The sequence below is a fragment of the Diadema antillarum genome, unplaced genomic scaffold (genome assembly GCF_040938485.1).
Source record: "Diadema antillarum isolate AM-2024a unplaced genomic scaffold, OU_Dant_1.0 scf00000095, whole genome shotgun sequence".
NCBI classification, from domain to species: Eukaryota; Metazoa; Echinodermata; class Echinoidea; order Diadematoida; family Diadematidae; genus Diadema; species Diadema antillarum.
In genome coordinates this window covers 1310225-1335150 of record NW_027270984.1, presented here as the reverse complement: position 1 = coordinate 1335150, position 24926 = coordinate 1310225, and the positions used below count along the sequence as shown (strand labels likewise).

The 24926-nt window shown below is 37.9% G+C and overlaps 2 protein-coding genes across 2 annotated transcripts in view; both read left to right on the top strand.

Moving 5' to 3' along the window:
• Positions 1-3253: 3253 nt before the first annotated feature.
• Positions 3254-12465, top strand: LOC139718467 (peptidoglycan-recognition protein SC2-like). Its single transcript, XM_071629938.1, has 6 exons — positions 3254-3280; positions 4270-4439; positions 6228-6363; positions 8332-8422; positions 11141-11249; positions 12334-12465. The coding sequence occupies exons 1-6, from the start codon at positions 3259-3261 to the stop codon at positions 12397-12399; spliced, it is 594 nt and encodes a 197-aa protein (XP_071486039.1). The 5' UTR covers positions 3254-3258; the 3' UTR covers positions 12400-12465.
• Positions 12466-18985: 6520 nt separating this feature from the next.
• LOC139718534 (band 3 anion transport protein-like) overlaps positions 18986-24926 on the top strand; it is a 149537-nt gene continuing 143596 nt past the window's right edge. Inside the window, exon 1 of the mRNA XM_071630006.1 lies at positions 18986-19376. Coding sequence (XP_071486107.1) covers positions 19311-19376 — 66 coding nt within the window. The 5' untranslated portion in view covers positions 18986-19310. The remainder of the gene's footprint in view (positions 19377-24926) is intronic.

The following is a 24926-nucleotide window of genomic DNA, read 5'->3' as shown; positions in this document are numbered from 1 at the left end:
GAAGAAGATGAGGAAAAAGAAGAAGTAGTGGTAGTAGAAGAAGAAGAGGAGGAGATCTTTAAAATAGAAATAGGAAAGAAGAAATAGAAGAAATGGAGGGGAGAAGAAGAATGAGTAGTAGTAGACGAAGACAGACTAACCCAAAAGATGTATTTAATCAAGACTACGATCTCGTGACATACTGATTTCTTAACACAAAAGATTTGATAAAATTAAGCTACCCCACCTTCACCAAAGCGTGAAAAGGGAAGTGTAATTGCAAAAACGTGCAAACGATTTCTTTCTGGGGTATTTTTTCAAGCATACCTCTCATTGTCCGGGGGATATGGTTTGTGACTAGTCCTTTGTGTGACATTTTGTAGAGAGAATTTCCAAAAGCAGCTTTACCACCCTTTGCTTATGTACTTTTGTATCGCATTTTCATGAAAACCTACAATCTCCTATGTACAGAAAGCGCATTTCTTTTTTAAATCCGGCATGCCGGCATAGCGTTGATTCGGTAAAATTTGTCACTCATTATCATGGTTAGCTGATGGTGAAGTTATAAAGCCAACGTAAAAAAAAAAAAAAAGACAGGATCTATATGCAAACTGAGTTTGTGTGCGTGCGTGCGTGCGTGTGTATGTATATAAGTATGTATGTTCACCCAAATGCCTCATTTAACACTTAAAAAAAAACGCAATACAACAACTTCCTCATTTTCTGTCTGATGCGAAACATGAAACTGAAAACATATGCTGTTCATTTCATTATTTTGATTTTTGATGACTATTTCCCATTAGGGATCCAGCTAGTTTAATGAGAACTGTAGTTTCACTTGCTACTAACAATGCCATCATAGATATTTGTGTACATGACTGTGTTGTTTGGTATTTTGTGTCCACCTGGAGGTTGATTTTGCTGTTAGTTTCAGTTAAAGGTCCTGTTTACTTTTGGGAGAAGTGATTTTAAAAATGTTCAAGATATCACATTTGATGCATATGCGTAGGTCTGTTGTAGCACAAAACATGCCTGCCATATAAAATTTTTGCAATAAAGCCTAAAATATAAGGAGATACACTGTATAAGTATTTTTCTCAATAAACTGTAACTGTAGACGGTTTAGTCTGGAAACATTTTTATTATAACTATTGTTCACATTTTGAATATTTGTCAATACTTAGCATCGATTTTATCGATTCAAATTTTTACAGTGGTTGTTTCTATCCCCAACTTATATTTTAGAATCTTAAAGCACTAATGCTAGGTTTTTGTTTCATCTGCAAATGGTAAATTATGCCTCTAATTCCCTAAAGAAGAAGACAACTGGCTACATAACTTACGTGCGTAATCCACGGGACTTTTTTTTTGCCGGGTGAAATCATGATTTAGAAATGTTACAAAACTTATGTCACTGTGTGCTTTGCCCGTTTAAAACACCTTTTCCCCCTCATTTCCTGCCATTCACCGCAACCGTGTCATTTCTGTCCAATATTGCTTTATTAAATATAACCATAAAAATGGCAGAGTGACGTCATCAGGGTTTCCTTTGATGATTGTTTAACTATAAACCTTTATTCACGTGAAACTCCTACGATAAGCCTGCGGGGGAGTTGCGTCTGTTCGAGATTCAATCTCAGACTGAATGAGTTGGCTGGCTGACTATACAGACAATCTAAAGACAATTTCAGTAATCCTGTCATACGCAAATAGCATACGTCGTTTATATAAATAACGGTCTGCTCTTCGCAGTGGGTGCAAAGAGATGGCTTCAATGAGGGAGGTTAGACGAAAACCAGAGGGGAACAACATGAACAGTATACACCCCGAACTGGCTTACTGTGATTAGGGAAATCCCCGCGTTCTCGGCTGACCATGACGTCACTGCAGATGATAGGTGGCGCTGTTTTATTTTGATTTGTTTTGTTTTGTCATGTGTGCGCGAGCAAGCTTTGCAGCAGGTGCTTGTATTCCATGTCCGTGACTCGCAGAACTACTGTATCAGTTTTACAGTTTTGTGCCAGCTGGATGTGTTTTCAATCCACATGGAGAATGACAGCGTGTGTGTGTGTGTGAAAGAAAGAAATGGGAGCTGGGAGGGGTAGATAAAAGGAAAAATGAAATACAAAGCAGATCGGAAGTACAGGAGAAGAAACGTAACAGCTGTGAGGGAGAAATAATGAGTAGAAAGAGGAAACATTGATAACTTATTATGGCCTTATGACTTTATTTGTATACAATTATGACTGATACCCATCTATGCAAAATATGATACATTTGAAGCTTGAGAATGTCAAAACTTTGCTGTTTTATGTTCAGTTTCGGTGAATCATAATTGTATACAAATCCATAATTATGCTTAGTATCACTTTATTCACTGCAGTTCATTAAATCTTGAACGCGAAAGAGACAGGGATAGTTGCTTTGCTGGTTAACGTTGCACTAGGATATTAATTTGATGCTTTTGATGTGACTTGTTCTCCAATTCTTATAAAAACAGAAATTTAGTGAAAATATATGTTCAGAGCGAATGGGGGAGTCTTATGAATTATAAAAGCACATCATTATGACCAATATCATCCACATTCGTGTAGTAAACTTTCACTGCATGCTCTATTTGTCTTTTTTTCTTTAAATCTTAGTGCGATTTTACTCCATAAAATTTATTGATGACGTTATGGTGAATACGGAGATAAGATTCGCTCCAGTGATTTCTTTGCACGTGACTGATCATATGACCATGATACTACTGCAGGTGTCTTACACGTGATTACCTTTTCGTCACATGACTTGAACAGCACGATGGATCATATTAGGTTGACGTTTCATCTTCTTCTTTTTTCAAATACTGTATTATGAACAGGTTCTAATATCTGACGTGCGTAAGCAACGCACTTCCTGAGGCTATAGAATAAATAAAATAAAGTTAAAAAATACTTCACTTCCAGGGCCCCATTTAAAAAACAAACAAACAAACAAACAAACAAACAAAAACAAAAAACAAAAAACAACAACAAAACCTGAAGTGATAGCAACTCTTGCTGGGTCAGCAAATGGTAATGACAAGAATCCAGCTTCCTGATTGGCTGTTGCAATGGGAAGTTGACATTCCAGCAGTAGTTGCCATGCAAACATCATTTTATGAAATGGGACCCAGCTCTCGATAGACTCATCGTACTTTTGGCTCTCCTGCTCGATCAATGAACTGAAACCATTTATTTTTGACACCGATTTATTTTCCTCTTTATTTCATTTGCTCACTACACACAGTTTCTGAGAATGGATATCAAACGAGTTAGTGGTGAGTATGATGGAGCAGTCATGAAATCTTTCTCCTTATCTTATCTCTACCCTCTATACAATATAGACCTATAATTATGTTTGTGTGTGTATGTATATGAGCAGTATATTCAGCTGCCCCCCAACACAACACAACACACACACACACACACACACACACACACACACACACACACACACACACACACGCGTATACACACAAGTATTGGGGAAATACATTTAGGCTTATAAATAAAGAAAATAAAAGAGAACTTGCATTCACTGAACACCATGGAAAAACTCTGAATTTATCAACCCAGAACCGAGTGTTGGGCCACCAGATTTCCCAGTCACTAGGAGTTTAACATGAATGAATGAATGAATAAATGAATGAATGAACGAATGAATGAATGAATGAATGACTGTATGATTAATGACTGAATGAATCAATCAATCAATCAATCAACCACAACCAATTAATTAATTAATTAATTAGTTAATCAATCAATCAATCAATCAACCAACCAATCTATCAATCAATCAATCAATCAATCAATCAATCAATCAAGCAAGCAAGCAAGCTATCAGTCTGTCTGTCTGTCTGTCTATCTAGGCCTATCAACAGTACCTATCTATTTGTTTATCAATACCCACCTTTCTGTTGATGCCTATACCTTTGCAATAGTATCTATCTGTTTATGTCTATAGTTTCCCTGAATTGTAAAAAATTAGTAAATAAAAAAGAAAAAATGATCGATTTGTAAGCAAACATTGCAGCAAAACTCTGTAACTAAAACGATTTATACACCTTGCGTTATGTTATTTTTCTTTGGACACAACCCCCATCCCCTCCCCCTCCCCCCTTAAAAAAAGAGAAAATGCTTCTCATAATTTTGATTAACTGTGAATTGAAATGAATCCATCGATTAGGGGAAAATGACCCGATTTCGATTCGACCAACTTTTCGGGGGAGGATGAAGAGCAGTAATGACGCAAATGCTTTTCACACAGCGTCTGATACGGCGTGCCCGGATATAGTCTCCCGCAGCCTGTGGGGCGCCAGACCGCCGAAGGCCCGCCAAGACATGGCCACTCCAGTCCCGTTCGTCATCTTACACCACACCTTCACATACGCGTGCTTCACTCTGCAGGACTGTAGCAAGCTGATGAGGTCGATACAGGTACAAGCGAGATATTGTATACGGGCATCCACTCACAAATTTATCTATTCATATATATATATATATATCTATACTTATACGTATGTGGAAATGCATTTATGATATTAGTGAATGTATAATTTTCGTTGTGTGTGAAATTGGTTGGCACTGAGAATTGCGGAAATTTTTAAAGGTATATACAATTTTTGTCTCGCCCACCGGAGGTGAAGGCGAGACTAAGGGATCCAAATGGCGTCCGTCCGTCGTCCGTCCGTCGTCCGTCCGTCGTCCGTCCGTCGTCCGTCACAAATGTTAAAGTTTACCTGCAAGACTCTCTTATGATGCATAACTTGGCAACTGTTAAAGCAATGGCAGCCACACTTGGGTGATAGAAGCACTAGGGGTATCTTTATGTTACTGGAGTATGGTGTTGTCGGAGGTCATGTGATGATGTCAAAGGTCATTTGAGGTCATATATTAAAGAGTATGTGCAAGACTCTCTTTTCTATGTTAAAGTTTACCTGCAAGACTCTCTTTTGACAAATAACTTCACATAAGTTGCTTGGATTACAACCTAACTTGGATCATAGATGCACTGGGGGTACATTCATGTTATGGTGCCGTTGGAGGTCACAGGATAAGGTCAAAGGTCATTTGAGGTCATACGTTAAAGTTTACTTGCAAGACTCTCTTATCACACGTAACTCGACACATGTTGCTACAATGGCAATCAATCTTGGGTAATGGATGCACTTGGGGTACCTTCATGTTATGGTGCCGTAAGAGGTCACATGATAAGGTCAAAGGTCATTTGAGGTCATATGTTAAAGTTTACTTGCAAGACTCTCTTGTCACACGTAACTCAGCACATGTTGCTACAATGGCAATCAAACCTGGGTGATGGTAGATGTCTCTTGGGAAGTTGAAGATAACCACAAGGTCAAAGGTTACAGACAGGGGCCAACAAACTTTTAGGGCCCAATGTTAAGTTTTTAGGGCGCATTTCGTTTATGGCTCATAACTTTTGATCCCTTTGTCCATTTGTGACCAAACTTGGATGGAAGATGTCCCTTGGGGAGGTGAAGGTCGTCACAAGGTCAAAGGTCGCAGACAGGGGTCAACAAACTTTTAGGACCCAATGTTATGTTCTTAGGGCGCGTTTTGATTGTGGCTCATAACTTTTGATCCCTATGTCCGTTTGTGACCAAACTTGGATGGTAGATGTCCCTTGGGGAGTTAAAGGTCATCACAAGGTCAAAGGTCACAGAAAGGGGTCAACAAATTTTTAGGGCCCAATGTTAAGCTTTTATGGCGCGTTTCGATTATGGCTCATTACTTTTGATCCCTTTGTCCGTTTGTGACCAAACTTGGATGGTAAATGTCCCTTAGGGTGTTGAAGGTCACCACAAGGTCAAAGGTCATAAGCAGGTCAATTAACTTCTGGGAGTTATAAAAAATATTAATTCCTTGTGCGCGAATGGGCGAGACACAATTTGGCGATTGCCTTGTTTTTTAACGAAACAGAGTTGGGAGATTTAATTCCTGTTATATGAATCGATAATAAACTAAGTGTGAACAGTACAAAAATAAGTTCATTTACAATGACTTCGCTAAATATACAAACTTATGTTCTGGATTGGAGGACCTTGCCAACAAACATTGTGACAAATAAAAGGGAACTTGCATACGATAATGATGCCAATGATGACGATGATGATGATGATGATGATGACGTGGATGATGATAATGAGGTTGATGATGTCACATGTGCGTGACTTCAGGAGCATCTTTTCTTAAACCCTGTGCTAGAATTTTCACATGGATGATCGTGGCTGGAATGACATTGGCTACTCATTTCTGGTTGGCGAAGATGGTCGAGTGTACGAGGGACGAGGATGGGACACGGTGGGCGCTCATGCTCCGTGGTACAATTTCAGATCAATAGGCAAGTATAATCATGGTAGATAGATAGATAGATAGATAGATAGATAGATAGATAGATAGATATAGATAGATAGGTAGATAGAAAGATAGATAGATAGATTGGTATACACTTAGATAGATAGATGGATGGATAGATAGATAAATAGATGGATAGGTAGATAGATAGATAGATAGATAGAAAGGCTCGACATTAGCGGTTCCCCGGGGCCACAAAAATTAGATGTTGTGCCACAATTTCTTTTTATTTAATAGAAATTAGGCCCTGCATGTTTTGGGGCCCAGTCGGGCTGGATCATTTTTTTAAAGCTTACCAATCTATCCAATTATACTAGTAATAGATCTTTTTTACGTCATTAAAATCTAGTGTCATGGAAGTTCATCTCAAAATTTCGTATGTTCCTCACGTGCCCAGCATTGTTTCTGATATGTGAACTGTAAAAATATTTTAGATACTCGCAATAAAATTCATCCATAAGCTCAGTGTGAATTTGTTTGCTTGCTTGTTTTTACGAAAACGAGTGGAAAGCATATCTGCGTCTTATTTGCAATTCTGAATCAAACAATGACTGACGAATCAATTGGATTCATGATTATGTTTCTGCATGCTGTAACTGTAAAATATTTTAGATATTCACAATAAAATTCATCCATAAGCTCAGTGTGAATTTGTTTGCTTGCTTGTTTTTACGAAAACGAGTGGAAAGCATATCTGCGTCTTACTTGCAATTCTGAATCAAACAATGACTGTCGAATCAATTGGATTCATGATTATGTTTCTGCATGCTGTACAGATAGAAAAATTAATGACCTTCCAGAAATCAGATGCATTAACTTTTGACCTTTGACCCTGTAAAAGGTGGAATAGTGAGGGCAGCATTATCAAAAGGTTTAGGTGTATAGATTTGACTATGACACATTTACATACCAAATTTGAAAAAAAAAAAAAAAGTCGGTCGAGAAACTAGGCCGGCGTCGCATACACAAGCAGACCCTGTTAAATTTACCTTTTCATGTATAAAGACGGAACAAGCGAGGGCGCCATCACCAAAAACAATATAGGCATCTTCATTTCATTATAATGCACCTTTTTGCCTAATTTGAAGAAAATCTGATAAGAAATGTGGCTGATAGAGCACACACACGAAATGTGCATTGGCCTCCAAGTCAACACTGAGGGCGCCGTCACCACAAACTGTTGTTTCCTTCATGTAGAATGACCACCCATACATCTCCTTAGCAAGTCTGAATAAAATCCATTGAGTAACAATCAAGTTATTGCATAAATAAGCACTTTTGCAAATTTTGACATGATCAGGGTGACCTTTGACCCTGTAAAACGTGGAACAGTGAGGGCAGCATTATCAATAGGTATAGGTGTATAGATTTGACTGATACATTTACATACCAAATTCGAAAAAAAAAAAAAAAAATCGGTCGAGAAATAAGGCCAGCGTCGCACACACAAGCAGACCCTGTTAAATTTACCTTTTCATGTATAAAGACGGAACAAGCGAGGGCGCCATCACCAAAACAATAGGCTTCCTCGTCTTACCATACCCTCAAGATAGACATGCCAAATTTAAAGAAAATCTCCGCGACGGACGCCAACGCAGCGGACGCGGCGCAACGAGGCCAAATCCATAGTATCCTCCGAACTCTGTTCGGGGGATACAATAAGCATCTTCCATGAGGATCTTTCTTCCAAATCATGCTGTATACTGAAGCCCAAAGTCTGTATTATATACTGGAAAGGGCTAACAAGCAAGCTACGACATAAGCCCATAATACAATTAATTGCATGAACGAAATACTTCGTATACCTTAATCATAATACATCAAGTGCGGTACTGTTATTTCTCCTTGTATCCGTTTCGTGATTGTGTATCCGAAATTTATCTCAAAGTAGCATTTTGCCTCATGACAGCTGACTTTTTGTTTCAAAATCTTCTCTTTACACCTTTTCTGACAGGAATATCCATCATGGGTAACTTTACGGTCAAACTTCCCAACAAGAAGGCGATCAGTGCGGTCCAGTCTCTTATATCATGTGCTATAGACAAGTGAGTAGGCCTAGAACGAGTTTTTTTTTTTTTTAATCCTCTTTATTTTACAGTGGGGGGGGGGGGGGGGATTTCATTCCGGCTTCAGTGAACAGAGCGGGACCAGAAAAGAAGGAAAGTTTCATAGGAATACGTAAAAGAGCGAAAAAGTAATGAAATTTATTTAATGTTTCCCGTGCTTTAACACGCTTAATACACAAACAAGGTGAGGTTATAGATGTTACCGCCTATATGTTTAGTTCATCTTTTTATTAAGCATTTGATAACAAAAAAATAAACCTATGGTATAGATTAAATCTTCAGAACCCTCTTTTAAAGAGTCTTCTTTGATAGCACTGCAAGTCTGGAATATTTGCTTGAGCTGTAATGTAACAGAAATCAATCTAAGTATTATGGAGGTTGCGAACCATTTTTTTGATGGGGGGGGGGGCGCAATGCTAAATATAACATGTTTGCTGATATAGGTGTTTGATCTTTTTCTTGCTTTTTTTTAATAAATGGTCACCCTATATATATACTATGACAATGAGATAGGTGCGATGCCGTGATCTAGAGGATAAAACACGGCTCTTTCAAAAGAACTTATACCTATGGGCCTGAATTCACAAAGGTGGTACAGAAACCATGGTTTAAACCATGGATAATTTGTATGGAGCGCCAAATGTCGCATGGCCTATTTCGTTACGAAATCAATCATTTTAGTCGACGAAATGACAACATTTCATCCACAAAATTATTATTTCGTCAACGAAATGGTCATTTTGTCGACGAAATGACTGATTTCGTAACGAAATAGGCCATGTGACACTCCATGCAAATTGTCCATGGTTTCAACCATGGTTTCAATAATTGTACCACCTTTGTGAATTCGGGCCACAGGTTTCGAGTTCTGCAATAATGTGAGTACCGTACAGTGGTATAGCCTGAATAGAGTGCTCTACAAGGGAGGTCGGGTTACACTTTTGTTAAGGTTCGTTATTTGCAAAGGATCGTAAGTCCGAAAATGAATAAGGTTCGCTATAGACTACTATCGTGGATCGTGAATCCGAAAACATTCCGACGATTCGTCAGTGCGCGTTTTTTTTTTTGTTTTTTTTGTTTTTTTTTTCATTTTTAGATTGAAACGAACTATCTGAATATTGAACTCCATTTCTCTTCGGATTAATGACATGTCGGATTAACGAACCTTATTTTCATGTGACTTTAGTTTTGGCTTCGGGAAACTTCGGAATAACAAACCTTTCGTGATAACACCAAAAATGTTAGGATTTAAAACAACAACAACAACAACAACTGTACTTCATTTTTTGATTGAAGAACTTATCATGGTATACGGATGGCAGTGTGTGTTTCGGTATAACGAACCTCTGGGATAACAAATATTCTTTCATTTCGGATTAATGAGCCTTTGGAATACCGAACATCACCCAGTGTGTGAACTGCATGCAATTAGCCGCATTTACACTTACTAACATCGCGATTTTTAAAATCGCGATATTTTGGTTCCACCGTTTACACTTGCGCAAAAGCACGCGAAGTTTGAGCTTCACGAAACATCGCGATTTTTGGTCGGTAGTGCGCATGCGTAATTTACCTCTTTTCAACACGGTAGATGAGTGGAAGCGCGCGCTATTCTGTTCGTTTTCACTGCATGCAGTGCAGTATATTTTGATCACATTAGCTGGTTGGAACGTTGAGCCAGGGCTTTTTATCAGTACAATGCACACATAAATTTGTGCTTCTCGAGACTGTTATACTTACGGTAAAACTATATAGCTTGCTATATTAATATAGATCACATACGTAGTAGGTGTGTAAAACTTCATCTACAGCAGCATTCAGGAGGATCATGAAATTTCGCCGATATGACGAAAGTGAGAAGTAGGACTTGGAAGTTAGGACTGGTATTTTATCAGGCGACAGCAAGAACTCACACTTGTTACATAACTCCTGTACTAGTATTCCACAAACGGCGTATCAGAGCAGTACGGGCTCTCTCACAATCTGAATCAACGCATTTCTGGGAGAACATTATTTTGTTAAGTCGTCTTGGGGTGATGATACGTGGTTGGAAAACTTCAGGTTTGCTACTAGTAGTCGTTTTCACGTACTAGTTTCATCAGGGAGAGGGAGGTGAGAGACTACGAGCCGATCGAGGATCGGCCGTTTAGACCTGTACACAGCTGTCTATACCGTGTACTAGTACTATGGCCAGTGACCGACGCACTCTCTACACCGTCCAAAGAGGGATCGGGAGCGCGCGTAAACTCCCGGTGCAATCCGAGACCGAAAGTCACGTGATGAAAAATCGCGATATTTCTGCAGCTTGGGTTTACACTCGCTAACTTCGCCTCAAACTTCGCGATGTTTCAAAAAATCGCACTCCGGCTGGCGATTTTTCTGGCGATGTTTCGAGGGCGTTTGGGTGTAGTTGCTTAGCAACTTACACCCAAATGTCGCGATTTTAGAAAAATCGCGATTTTTCCAAGCAAGTGTAAATGGGCCTATTGACGGAGATTTCAGTTCAGTGGCTGGAGGGGTGATCGTATGTTGCAAAGTAATTAAAACCAGACAGCGTAGCGAAGCGTCCCGATATGTCGAGCACAAATTTTAACGCTATTTTTTCTTATGGTTACTGTTCTGTCTTCATTCTCGTCATCATCATTATCACCGTCATCATTATTCTCATTACATGCTCTTTTCACGCTCTCAACGCAGAAATAAGCTGAATGCAAACTACACCCTCTACGGTCATCGTCAAGTCACACCTTTCACGGAATGTCCAGGCGAGGCGCTCTTCAAGGAGATCCAGTCGTGGCCACATTGGGTATGTTCAGTATTAAGAAGGACAAGTAACAATCACAACACGATGACATAAAGAAAATATAAAAAAATTTCCATAAAATGCGATTTGTTTATGAAAAGCACACATTCTCTTTGCTTGTGACTGACACATGTTTATAAAATAGGGTAATCTGTTGTTTTCCCCCTACTTTCTGCTAGAGGTAAGTCAAGTATAAGTCATCTGCTATCTAGAATAATGTTACCTTATGTTGAATTCTGTATACATTCTGTATAGTTAATATACATTCTTTATCGTGTAGTATGTAAGAGACACAAGCTGTTGAAGTCTTCTAATCCAGCGATGGGGGCACTGAAACCTAAAAAAAAAGTCACACCTTTTTAACGGATGGTCCGATTTTCTTCAAACATTCATTGATGTGCTCTGTTGCTGCATTTACTCAATTCACAGATATATTTGGGTGAATCTGTCCTTCAAAGTTTACCCTCGTCTCAAGTTAACTGTAAGGAATAAGGGAATCTCACACCAACATAGCATTGGTGATTCGTTTAACGCGGATATAAATTTAGGGGGGGGGGAAACGCCTCGTAAGCCGAATTTACATTCTTTAGGGGAAAGATTGTTTCAGGCTCGACGGTCTTATCAACATTATTCCAGAGGGGCCCGTTGCATAAAAGTTACAATTATGGTAACTTTACCATCCAGTGGTAACTACCATGGCAACAATACTCAACAGCCAATCAAAATCAAGAATTCCATGAAAGTTACCACTGGATGGCAAAGTTACCATAATTGTAACTTTTATGCAACGGGCCCCTGGTTAGTAACCAATAGAATATTGGAGTGGAACCCCGCCCTTACACATGTACATAGTAAATACAGCAGATTGGATCAAATTGCAAAATAGTACAAATTTGTCAAACATTGATAATTTCAATAAAGGTGGCATTTCCAAACCCAAAATAGTAAATTTATTTCTAAAATCGGTTGGAATCTGCTGGCGTAAAAATAATGTTCTTTTTCATACACTGTAGTAAATGAAACTCGACGCTGTTGCGGACAACTTAACATGTTTTAACCAAATATTTTTCATCAATCTTTCTCACAGAAAGCCAGTGATCACTTTCCGCCGAAGAAGACAGAAAACGAACCCGATGATGTCTTCTTTGAATAAAAGGAGGACAAGCCTTGATTGACTCCCCGTACATACACATCGCAGAAGAGGAGAGTTTGCAAAGACACGAAGAATCAGTTTTAATTAAACTTTATGATTTCTTTTTCACAGTCTACCAGTGGTAAAAAAAAAAAAAAAAAAAAAAAAAAATCTGTCTTCAGGAATGAACAGGCACTAATCACTCATATCATAAATGATTATACCATCTGTATAAAAGGAAATAGAGTATATAAACGTTTATAATAAATAAACTCAGAAGATCACTTGCTCCCGCAGAGGTCGCTTAAAGGGACATTCCAGACGATTTTCATACTTTCACATCATATAGTACATAAATCGACAACTCCATGTACAGATGTGTGGAATTTATTGTGGTTCTTGAGCAGAGAAATAATACTTTGAAAAACCTTAAACAAATTACACTGAACAAGGATGATGACATAGGAGGTTCACATATTTCAGAAATGTAGCAGTGTAATTCCATTACAATACTGCTTGCTTGCGAGTTCACCTGTGTATAATCTATGCATGCCTTCTTCTTTTGCTCTGCTTCCTTGAGCCCCAACTCATGCATCATCTTTGTTCATTGCAGTTTGTTCTAAATTTTTTAATTCTTCATCCCAATTATCACAAATTCTGAAACTCTGTCCTCTGTATAACTAATTTATAGTTGTTCAAATGTTGTTTATCTGAAAATCATCTGGAGGTCTCCTTTAATAGATACACAAATGCTCAGTATCATATTTCTAGCACAATAGTCTCCTTGAGGTACATGTAAATATTATAATATTTCTAAAATAATATTGTTGAAATAATAATATGGCGCCATGAAAGCGCCTTACAATCACAAATACAAGGCGCCACGAAGGCGCCATTGCACATTGATTGATTGCACGGATTCAGAGGCAATCATGGCAATGGACACATTTCTGCATGAAGGCGAGTCACGTTGCTGGTTGACGCACGACAGGTAAAAATCTGTCACATGATCGCCCTAACACAATAGTAACAATCGGTATACAAGCAATTAGTCCCATGTATGACCGTTGGGCAAACATTGCGGTTTTGTATAGCGAGCTGCAATGCCATCAACGGCTGGTATAGTCATGTGGTTCCATCAGAATTGATTTGAGTCCAGTACTCAGTGTATACTTGAAAGAAATTATCAGAGTAAAACAAACTAGGCTGAACGTTTCCATGGAAACCTTTGTGCAAGCTTGTACAATCGTTAAGCGGTCAGCTATGAACAAACATTCCATTAAGGAAGAGCATGAGTTATGTGTAAATGTATTATACAGTACTAATAACGGAGTCTACAATGCTTGATATGCACGGTTTATATACGCATATACAAACAACTTTCAGATTCAATAATCGTTCTTTTGGAACAAGAAATCTCAACATCCAACCATGTTTTCTTTTCTTGTTTAGTTCATTGCCATTTTAAGTTCTTATCCACTCCCCTACTTTCGCAATCTATCAGACTGTCTTTCTCTTTGCATATATACTGTACACTGTAATATACGTCTGCACTTCCGATTGAATTATGAACCATTTTTCGTGCAAGGTATAAGAAATGTAATTTTACCGCAAAACTTTATCAGCTGTGATGAGTGATAATCAAAATAAAGCATAAACAGCAACAATTTGATATAAAATTGATAGTCAAAATTGATAGCTAATTCCAAACTGTAGGAATAAAGAAGTAAAGGTTGACTATAAAAAGACATGGAATATGAATGAATGGGAAAGAGAGAGAGAGAGAGAGAGAGAGAGATGGTCGAGAGAGAAGGTTATAGCCAGAGAAGAGGAGAACTAATTTGATGTAAGGAGACCGTTCTCATATAAGATATTATTTAGATGATATGTTAAGTGTACATGTTTTCTTATGCCTATGTATTTCATTATAATGCGACACGTTGTTGAATTGTTTTACTTCTGGTATGTGCATAGAGTGCAGAAATAAATCTGAACTGAATTGAACTGAAAAACCCGAGTATTTTGACTGGTGTGAATTTTACAATAGTATTGCAAATATACTGATGTAAACTATTTTCCATCATCTTTCACTTCACGTTGAAGCTTGTATGATTATATAGCCCGTTTGTGTTCCAAGGATTTATAGGACGGTATGTACAACACTATGGGGGTTTCTATGCCAATTGGCACTCGAAGCACATAAGGGTAAAGTAAAACAAACTTGTCAGTTGCATTCATACTAGACACGAAAAAGGAGAGTAATGAAGTTGTAGAATCTTTATATTCCATGTTTCATGATAACATGACGCCAGTCGTAATCGCGGTTTTTAGGGACAGTTCGTTATTCAAAGGTTTGTTGCTCCAAAAATGAAATAAGATTCGTTCATCCAAAAATGAGGGGGGGGGGGGGGGGAGAAAAAAAAGTTTGTTATTCCGAAAGTTCAGTAACCCGAAAACGAAATAAGGTTATAATTCCTATGGTTCGTTAGTTCTCACCTTCTTTTCGCTTTCGGAACAATGATCCTTCGGAATGACTAACCTTTTTTTCTTTTTCTTCATCTGCGGAGAAATGAACCTTCGGAAGGACGGACATCAATCGCAACCACATATGCCGATAACCGAGGTGATGATGATGATTGCCTCGTCAATCTCCCACATGCCTATGATATATCAGATGCCTATAATTAGATAATTGAAGTTGAGTGCAAAGCAAATAAAAAAAAAACCACACAGCTTACCCTTTTCTTCCTCGCTGTCAAATCATACACGTATTTTTCTTCCGAATTTATATCAATTCAAACTTTCCACGCACCCTCGGCGAACCTGTACTTAAGAATAACAATGTCGATTTTGTGTGCGTGTGTGTGTGTGTGTGTGTGTGTGTGTTTGTGTGCTGATTGAACGTGACTAAAGGGTGTTTTTTCTGATAATTTTTTTCTTAAAATGTGATAAATACAGACAGGTAATACTAACTGACAACTTGTTCAGAGTACTCAATCTAATGTTTAAGTGCGTTTATGCATGAATTTTCGATTTGTTCAGTTCGGTAGTTCCGTCATATTTTTGACATCCGATGTTCACTTTGTTGAGAAAACAGAACGAGGCGTTATTTACACTTGAAAAGTTACATCATAAGTTCACACCAGCTTTTAGCTCCCTTTCCCAAAATTCTCTCGACAGGAATTTGATAGATAATGTTATGCTCTCATTAAAGAAAAACAACAAAATCACACCTCATGTGATAAGACTGTATAAAGGATAGAGATATACAATTATTATTGGCTGAGTGATGTCTTTAATGATTACAAGTTTATATTGAGATTTATCAAGTTTGAATGATGGGCCCTATAATATTTTGAATATCCATATCCCCTGACAGAGAAGTATGCATTTTTTAATAGATGTGATACTATACTCAACAGATCTATTGGTTTTCGTCCAAAATGTTATTGAATGATGTATAATGTTACCCGTTCAAATGAAACCTGGTTTGCTTCTTTGTCATCATTGCAAAGTGTACATTGCTTTTCTCATTTATATTCATTCGCACATATCATTTTGTATTATACTTTATGATTTTTTTTACACTTTACAAATATATAGATTGTCTAATGTATACTTCCTAGTATGCAAACGTTTCTGTTGGATAGACATAGAGTATAACCGAAGTGAATTAGATAAAATCAAATTTAACCAAATTGAATTAAATTGAATTAAATTGTTTATTTACTCAGGTTATATGGCAGAAAACGAGAGAATATGACTGAGTACAAAAAGAACGATACTCCTTCAACTTTGAACTTTGAACTTTATTTCTTTCACCCCTTCCGGAGTATGAGAAATGTAACATATTTACAATATTGTACAGCATAAAACAATCACAAAATGGCAGTTTTATAAAACGCAAAAGATGAGATACTACAAACAACAAGGATATTACAAACATTAAATAATATAAATATACATCGAGGTTAAAAAGGTATAAACTTTTTACAAGAATTAAGAGCTAAATTTCTGTAATACTACTGTAACAAACTTGGCAAGTTTAAACAGATAGTTCGGCTTGGATGAAGAATATTGTCTCACAAGGCATGTAAGCACCTCAAACCGTATCTCCCTTTTGATATAAAAAAAAAAAGAAAAGAAAACTCGTACGTCTTATTCTCACCAAGTAACACTTCTACTGCTGTGAAAGTGATGTGTTGTTTGAAAGTTCGCGTGATGATGTAACTGAGGAAGTTTACGTTAGCACCATCAAGAGTATGTCTATGAGTTCTTTATGATGTCTGGATCCAACACCTTGAGCATGGAGTCTTATGGCTTGAGGAACAGCAACAATGAAGTCTACGCATCAAGGTTTGTGGATGTGGCTGAGAAAATTAAAAACTTCCTTCAGAATGGCGTACAGCAACTTTTGTTCTTGTTTTTCGGGATTGGCTAATTGTTTTCTCCGTGGGTGGCTCGTCGCAAGCAGCGTAAGCCACGCCCCTTTCAAACACGCGGTTATTTGCACTCGACAGAGGAAAATGCGGGCATCATAATACACACACGATCATGAACGAAGATCATGGGTATTTCGAGGACTGTATACTGGACTTCACACACGTGGTATGGATCGTCGGTGACGAACCTAGCAACAAACACTCGCTGGCCATCTATGGTGTAGTCTATGGATTTCTTGAGTGGATACCTCTATTCCTTGAATATCGTTCTGAAGCACAAGTTTGACTGTAAGTATCAACAGTCTTGTTGAGGAGGGATAAGTTACGAACTCTTAGCCAATGTATAAAGCAGTTACAATAAACTGAAGGATAGTTTTGGGATTAGAGGTCAGATTTCACGGATAACTGTGTAACAGTGCAACGCTTGACTTACCTTCATACACAACAGTATCTCAGGCAGGATTATGGATCCTTTTGTAATCACATTGTTTTGACGAATAGAGCATCGTAATTTGTTGCGTATTATCTCCACCGTCTCATGAAATCCGTTATCGACACACCCACTGTACAAATAGGAGAAATTCGTTGAATGAACTAAGATTGCAACATGCAAGGCAAGGATTAGCTTGCCTTTTTAACCCTGGGGCGCTCCTTGTACAAAGTTATGCAACGCTTCGCGTTGGGGCTGGTCGCAGTTATCCTTTTATAGATTTACAAGCAGCAATGATTTTGATCGTGGCATTTCAAAAAGTAAAGAAATAATGATACACGACTTCCTAGCTCTATACACTCACGCAAGAGCATTTTTTTCGCCACTTTCTTGAGGCAGTAAATTACCGTCCTTGCAGTGCTATTGTAGACAGATTCTTTTGAATGATAGTTAGGAAACTGTTCCTTTATTGAGTTTTAATACCAAGTCATCCATTTATCGAGCACGGTTTGAAAAGTGAGGGATATTGTGTTTGACCTTTGTCAATACAAGTGAATGGGACTGAGGTCTTAGCTTGGTGAGGCCAATAACAGGAGTTGTTGTTGAACTTTATGTGACCCAGATTCAAGGAATGGTCATTTGGACATTGGGGGAAAAGGGGGGGGGGGGTAGGAGAAGAAACAAAGGTTTATGTTGGGCTGTGGGTCTCAGGGGCAGATCCAGGAATTTTTTTTTTTCATTTTTTTCTTTTTATTTTCTTTGTTTTTAACGAAAATTAAAGGGGGGGGGGGGCGTGCGCCGGTTGCGCCCCCCTCTGGATCCGCCACTGGGTCTAAAGAATTCCTGACTACGTAGGCCCTAGGTACCGTCTTGTCTGCCTGGTTTTCATCAAGTTGCAATTGTCCATTAGGGACTTTCGAAGCAGTGTGGGTCAACACATCACGTAGTGTGTAGTGGAAATAGAGAGATGAGAAAGAAAGAGCCAATTAGGTATGCTGTGCTAATAATGCAATAAGTATTCGACCACATGGTGTTAGACTCTCCATTCAAGCTGAGATCAGTGAGAGGGGTCAGTACAGTCCACTGCATGACGTTTCACAGATCAAGGAACAGAGACTGTCTTACGTAGCTTTGAAAATGCTTGAATTTTCATCAAGATTTTCTCATGTAATTCCATTCAGATGGGTAGGGAAGAGGGAAAAACAGGACACATCTATTGCCGATCCGCATGCTTTGTAATATTTTTGGTGAGAAGATGGCAACATTTGTTTCAGACAAGTTGAGTAAACATAATTTATCAAAGCAGAACAAAAGCTTGAAAACAGATTTCGTCTTCCACTTGTGTTCATCTGACAAAATATTACACAATGCAACATACAATTGTAGGGAAATGACCAGAAAGATAATAATCAGTATAAAAATAAGCAAAGAAAATATGATTCCATTCCTATGGAATCCCATTGTCTTTGCCCATGTTTCATTTATGAAATATTTTGATGTTAAAATCCTTTGAATTGCACTCTTTGCTCTTCGTTGAAATTAGAAAAAAATGAAGAAAAACTTTGTAAGTATTAAGAGGTAGTCATGATCTATATGATTCTAATCTAAAGAACACAAATAAAATTCATGTGCAGCTGTTAAACTACAAATTGTTTCTCCCACTCTTATTCTTATCTTTCCATTATGTTTTTATTCTTCTTTTTACTTTTCAGGTAAACCTTGAGCATTAGAGAGGATGTTGTGTGTTCTGCATCTTTCTGAAGGATTTCAACAGTCTGTATGATCAACATTGTTGCAGAGTTGATGATCCAGGGAATTTCTGGAAAACAAGGCATTTGAGTTTACATTGACACATTTCTCCAGCCATTGGATACCACTGAAATATCAACACCTCCCAAGGGTGCAAAGGGATGCTTCTATGGAAGAACAATTGAGGAATATTTAATTGATTGAAAACTATTGTCTGTCTTGGATTTTATAATGTGGAATTATACATCACTCAGCCGAGCTAGCCTTCTTACCGACTGAGAGAAAAGAGCCGGGAAGACACAAATTACATCATGGACCCCAGATCCAGCAATAGGAGACGCTACTCCAGCTATGAGGCACGCAGTTACCATGGAAACGTGAGTAATGTCCATACACATTCGCAGTGGTAAAAAACATTATGAAGAGCTCACAATGCATTCTTCTTGTGCAACAAATACATCAGGGGTAATGTGTCTGTCCATTCTATGGTAGACATTAAATAGTGAATATGAACAGAGCATTATCTTGCGGTACTGCATAATTTGGTGTGTATTTAATATTTAAAGTATATTATGTGTGTAGTGGGCTTTTGGATAGAAACTTCATTAAATCCCACCATAGAATGTCAAGCTTATAAAGTTCAAATCCTCTGGGATGTTCATGAACTTTACAAAGTGTGCATGAAAAATATATTTGCTGTTTACAGGAGTCAGCGAGTATTTTGTGGTAGGATGAACAAAAGATCAAATTTAGTCTTTTTTACAGGCTGTGCTGTGATTTCGGTTTTTATGTAGTCTAGACAAAAACATTTTCCCCCCTCCATGGTGTTAGGGTTTGTAATTCCAGCATTAACACAGCAGTGACTTTCAAATACCGAGATCACACTATGAAGCTCATTAGAAATACTGTGTGATGTAAGATTTAGAATGGTCAGTTAAAATGAAAAAAAAAAAAGAAATACCTTTGTTGTTACTTTGCATCACATGTTGGTAGAACTCCATAACTCGTGTGCAATAATCCATTTCAGACTAACACAAATCAATATTCTGTCATTGTCCTAACTGTTAGTAAGTTGAGATAAAAACCAATTCAAATAGGAACAAAGCAAACAGACCTGAATGAGTACTTTGACCCCTGCAAGGGAGAACTCGGAGGCACTGTGAACCATTCGTCTGGTATCGTGGCTCAAGTCTGTATGAAGTGGTATGTTGATATCATGTACAGCACTTAGGATAATTAACAGATGCTCATGGAGCCAAAAAGGAAAGACGGAGGGGGGGGGGGGGGTGGAATAGGCAAGGAAGGAGGCTAAAGAAGAAGAAAAAGAAGAGAAAATAGAAGGAGGGGTGGAAAATGAGAGAAATGAAAAGAAAGGGGCCAGAGAGAGAGAGAGAGAGAGAGATATGGAGAGAGAGAGAGAGAAACGGCAAGGAATACAAGCAACCACTACGTGGCATATCATTATCACTATCATTATGCGAGTAGCATCATTAAATAATGATTGTCAAATCAACATGTTGACATTGCTTTAAAAGGCAATATTGACCAATTCTAACTCTTTTCTTTGACCTGACAAGAGCAGCAAGGCAAGATATTGAAACAAGACCCCAAGAGCTATATTAGATTGCTGGTTAGCTGTCTGACAATTGCTAGACCTGTTTTGCAGAGATATAATGATGTTATCTTTGTGAAGTAATCCCAAATTTTGAATACAAATAGCTGCACAATGGCATTGGAGCACACAATTGTGTAGGCCCTACTTCTTTTTCAGTGGACACAATTCATTTGACTGCTTCTTGCTTGAATAAGAAAGCAGGAAATGAATGAATACACAAAAATGTTTGACTGTTATTATTCCAGAGTGCTAGTGTGTGCATTGGTGTGCCGGTATAATTTCAAAAACAATGCACTCGGCATGTGTGGGTATGATGGATGGTATTGTTAGTATTGCCCCCACAATCCAATGTTTGTGAAGCACTACAGTTGTGTGTGTGTGTGTGTGTGTGTGTGTGTTTCCCATTGATTTCTGTTCTTAAATGCACCTTGTAGATATTAGATCTGCAATTTTATCAATCTTTCCTGTTTTTGTTTTTGTTATATCTTCACCAATGAACTGGCACGTTAGGCATAATTATCATTTCTTTATACTCAATTAAGATATTTGTAAAGGCGTCATCAATCTGTGCATAGAAAAAGACTGCATGGGACGACTCTATTATATTAGTTTATACACAATAAAACCATTTGCATACTGAATGCAGAGTACAACCCATGCTTCCGCAGACTATTGACTGGGTGCCCAGCTGGTCAATCAAACAAGAATGAGCTGGCTTCACAATCATTATATCACCGCCGTAAATCAATACCTCAGACTCTGCCTGTGATTACTAATCAAAGCGTTCAGGCGAGGCAGCGGTATGAAATGGACGGAGAACGAAGGTCAAAATTATAGACGATGGCTTGTGATCTCAAGAGTGCGTGGTATGTGGCGCGGCCACATTGAATGATGGTGACCTATGTTGTGGCTTTGTCTGAAATAAGATTATGAGAGTGATGATTAAATCAGTAAGAAAACATGTCTGGTTACCCTTTTAGTGAAATTAGTTCCCTAGATAGCAAAGTCCTCATTCACACACAAAGAATACATTTGAGTCAAATCAACAGCCTTCATCAAGTCTGGTGGAAGTTTTTGCTGCATGTTGTCATGGTATAATGTTGCCAGCTCTGAATTTCATGGCACACCTTGTAAATAGTCTATGAAGATTAGGTGGAACTGGTTTAAGCCATTAAACCATTGCAGAATCTGAAAGAATTTACAGAATGTTGCCAAGTTAACGGAAACAGGAACTTTTATTATTCAAAAAAATCAGTTCCTAATCTAGCTGGTACAGTTGTTTTAAAGAGGTTTTTTAAACTTCTGTATTTTGAACAGAAATGGGCTCAAATGAAAAAGAATACTATGTTCTGCCTCCTGAAAGTCTTAGCAGTGAAAAGAAGAAATAATGACTAAAAGATATAATACTAAACCACAAAACAAAATTGCTCGGTAAAGATTAAGATAAAAAGATTGATTTGCAACCTAGAACTAATCTTTTATGGTTAAGCTAGTTGTCATGGCATTCTCATGTTATTGTTTAGTGAAACTTCACCCCAGGTAAATTGCTCATACTGAACTTAATTCATATATCTGGAGAAAAGTCTAAGAGAATGGTGGAGGTTTATTCTTGAAATGGGATGTTTTAAAAGCAAGATGATTACTCAAGTTTCAAGTTGATTAGGGAAACTTGCATTGTCCATTGCTGTTGGGAACTGTTTTCAAATATACCTTTCTGTTTTTGCCTTTGCACCTGGAAATTGATCAATATTAAAGAAGAGCAAGTTTTACCGTCCCCTTTTTCAAAATTGTTATGATGAGTATGAGACTGTGTAAGGATTTAAGACAAAACTAGAAAGCTGAGGAGGCATCAGTACTTGATATAGTCAGCTCTCGAAACGTGGTACATAGTGATATCTTTTTACCCCTTCAATAAGAATAGAATCTTCCAAAGTCTCATTTTCTGGTCAATTGCAGATTTATTTATTTTTTTTTCAATTTGTCTCGCTTGCACCAAGGGAGTACATTCCCATGCCTGAGGCCAATTGGCCAGAGCACGTGTAGATTCACGCAATTAATTTCAGGCAATTAAACAGGCCCCTGTGCCAAAGAGCCCATCTCTTTATCAGAGTTGCAGCTAGAGTAATTCAGTTGCAAACCTGATCTCATCAGTCTGCTAATGGCTGCCCTATGTCTTCAGACATGTTACCAGTCACCATAGTGACCAGGGCCTAGTAGAGTAGGGCTTTAAGTTCCTGGCTTTAAACCTGCTTTAATAGTGAGCTGCTTCCAAAAAGTTGCACCAAGTATCTGTGTTGTATGCCCTGTGGCTTGATGGGTTCCAGTAGAGATGGAGTTACAGCACTGGCCAGCATAGGAGCAATTAATAACTTTAATGTATGCTGTACATCATACTGTATGCTGTACATTTCATGATTACAATACAATGTAGGCTTATAGTGTTGCAAATTTGGGACTTGAAAGACAATTTCACAGATGGTTGCTCTCACAGCTAACAATTGCCTTGACGGAATGAAGATGAGGTATTCTCACTTTTTGAGGCAAAACAAGGTTAGCGACTTCCTACCTTGGAAGCCAAGCATTTGTGTCATGGGAGGCGATATTGAGTGGTTAATTTTGCAATTATCAGCCAACTTTACAACATTGGCAAAAAATAAAGCACCAGTAAAATAGACCATGTAAACAGTATTCTGTTTGCAATTCTTCCAGTGGACATTACAGGAAATACAATGTATTAAGAAACATAAAGTTTTAGAATGTAGATTTGATTACCTTAATGTTCCAACTAGAAGAATTGTATGTTATGAATCACTCACATCAACCTGTTATCACTCTAATTTCATCAACACTTGTGCGAAGCAGCCATTACTGTACACGCCATAGTAGTGGGTCTAATTTTTCATGCATTGGGACTGCCTGACAATATTTATCATTGTGGAGTACAGTACTGAACAGAGAGATGTATGCACGCTCGTCACTTTTTATGTTTGGATCAGACTTGATTGCATTTTTAAATTTTGAAATATCACCAGACTCATGAAATTTGCAAAAAAAAAAACAAAAACCTTGCAAAGTATTCAGCTTATAATACAGTATCTTCTTGTGGTTGAACCTTGCCCATTAGTGTACAAAATTGATTGCATAGCAATGTTTGAAATGGAAGATTACACTTTGAGAAGGGAGTTGCAGAATATTTGCACACAGGATCATAGTCTGGAGCCATGTTAAAAGTAGAATTTTTGTTTTGCAAAGGATGTAAAAAAAAATTATGTTTGATTTCTAGAGAGGTCTATCTTTCACACAGTGCATATATTGACAATTATTTCACTTTCATTACCTCAGCACCCATTGCAGTGTATCGTTATTGTAAGTTTTCAATTATTGTTTTCTCTGTGCAAATTTACATGCATTATTTCTGTCACTTAAGAAAGCGAGACTTACGCTTATGAATATATCATTTTATTGTGGAAAAGCACCTGTTGTATTATTTTATTGTGGAATGATTAAATAGATTTGAACTTGAAGTCTTCACTGTCGCGTACTGTATGTTACTTGGGGAATTGTTACCACCTCGATACATGTCAAGCACGAAGATGTATGTACTTGATGCTCATATAGAGTGCCATTGAGAACGCTAATTTCCATGGTTTGAATTGCTTCTGGAGTTTGCACCGTTTTCTGTACCAAAAAATGTCCACACTTTACTGTTTAGGGAAAATATTATTTCAGTAACAAGAAAATGCAATCTGCAAGTTTTCTTTCATTTTTTTTTTTCAATGGGGTTAGGGGCGGAAAGAGTAGAGGAAGGGTAAAGTGGATTTTAAAAGAGCTCCATCATGAAATTAATGGTCCATGATAAGTGTTTTAATGTTGGGTTCAAAAGTTCAGCATACTGTAAATGGAACTCATAACATTATACAAATTCCCCAATGTGCTTGGAGAGTTTCTAGTATGGGCAGCAAAAGTGTCACTATAAAATAGTACAGTTATTCAATGAGGACACCGCCCTATTAAAAGTGAATGCACTTCTGGATGCACTGAAGCCGATGGTTTCAATCAGAAAGTCAAGATTAGGCAGAGTATATTTGTTTTATATGTTTGATCAAAAAAAGGGGAAAATATGAGGCGAGAAGTCATGTGGTGGATGCGCTCTTGTGGAGGGATTTTACACCACCGACCATACAAGGCAGCTGTGCAGGATGTCAGAATTGCTTTGTGATGTCACAATTGTTTTGTTAGAAATTGTTACATTTCACAGAGTGTAGGAAGTGGTGCGCAATGTCAGAATTGCTTTGTGATGTCACATTGATTT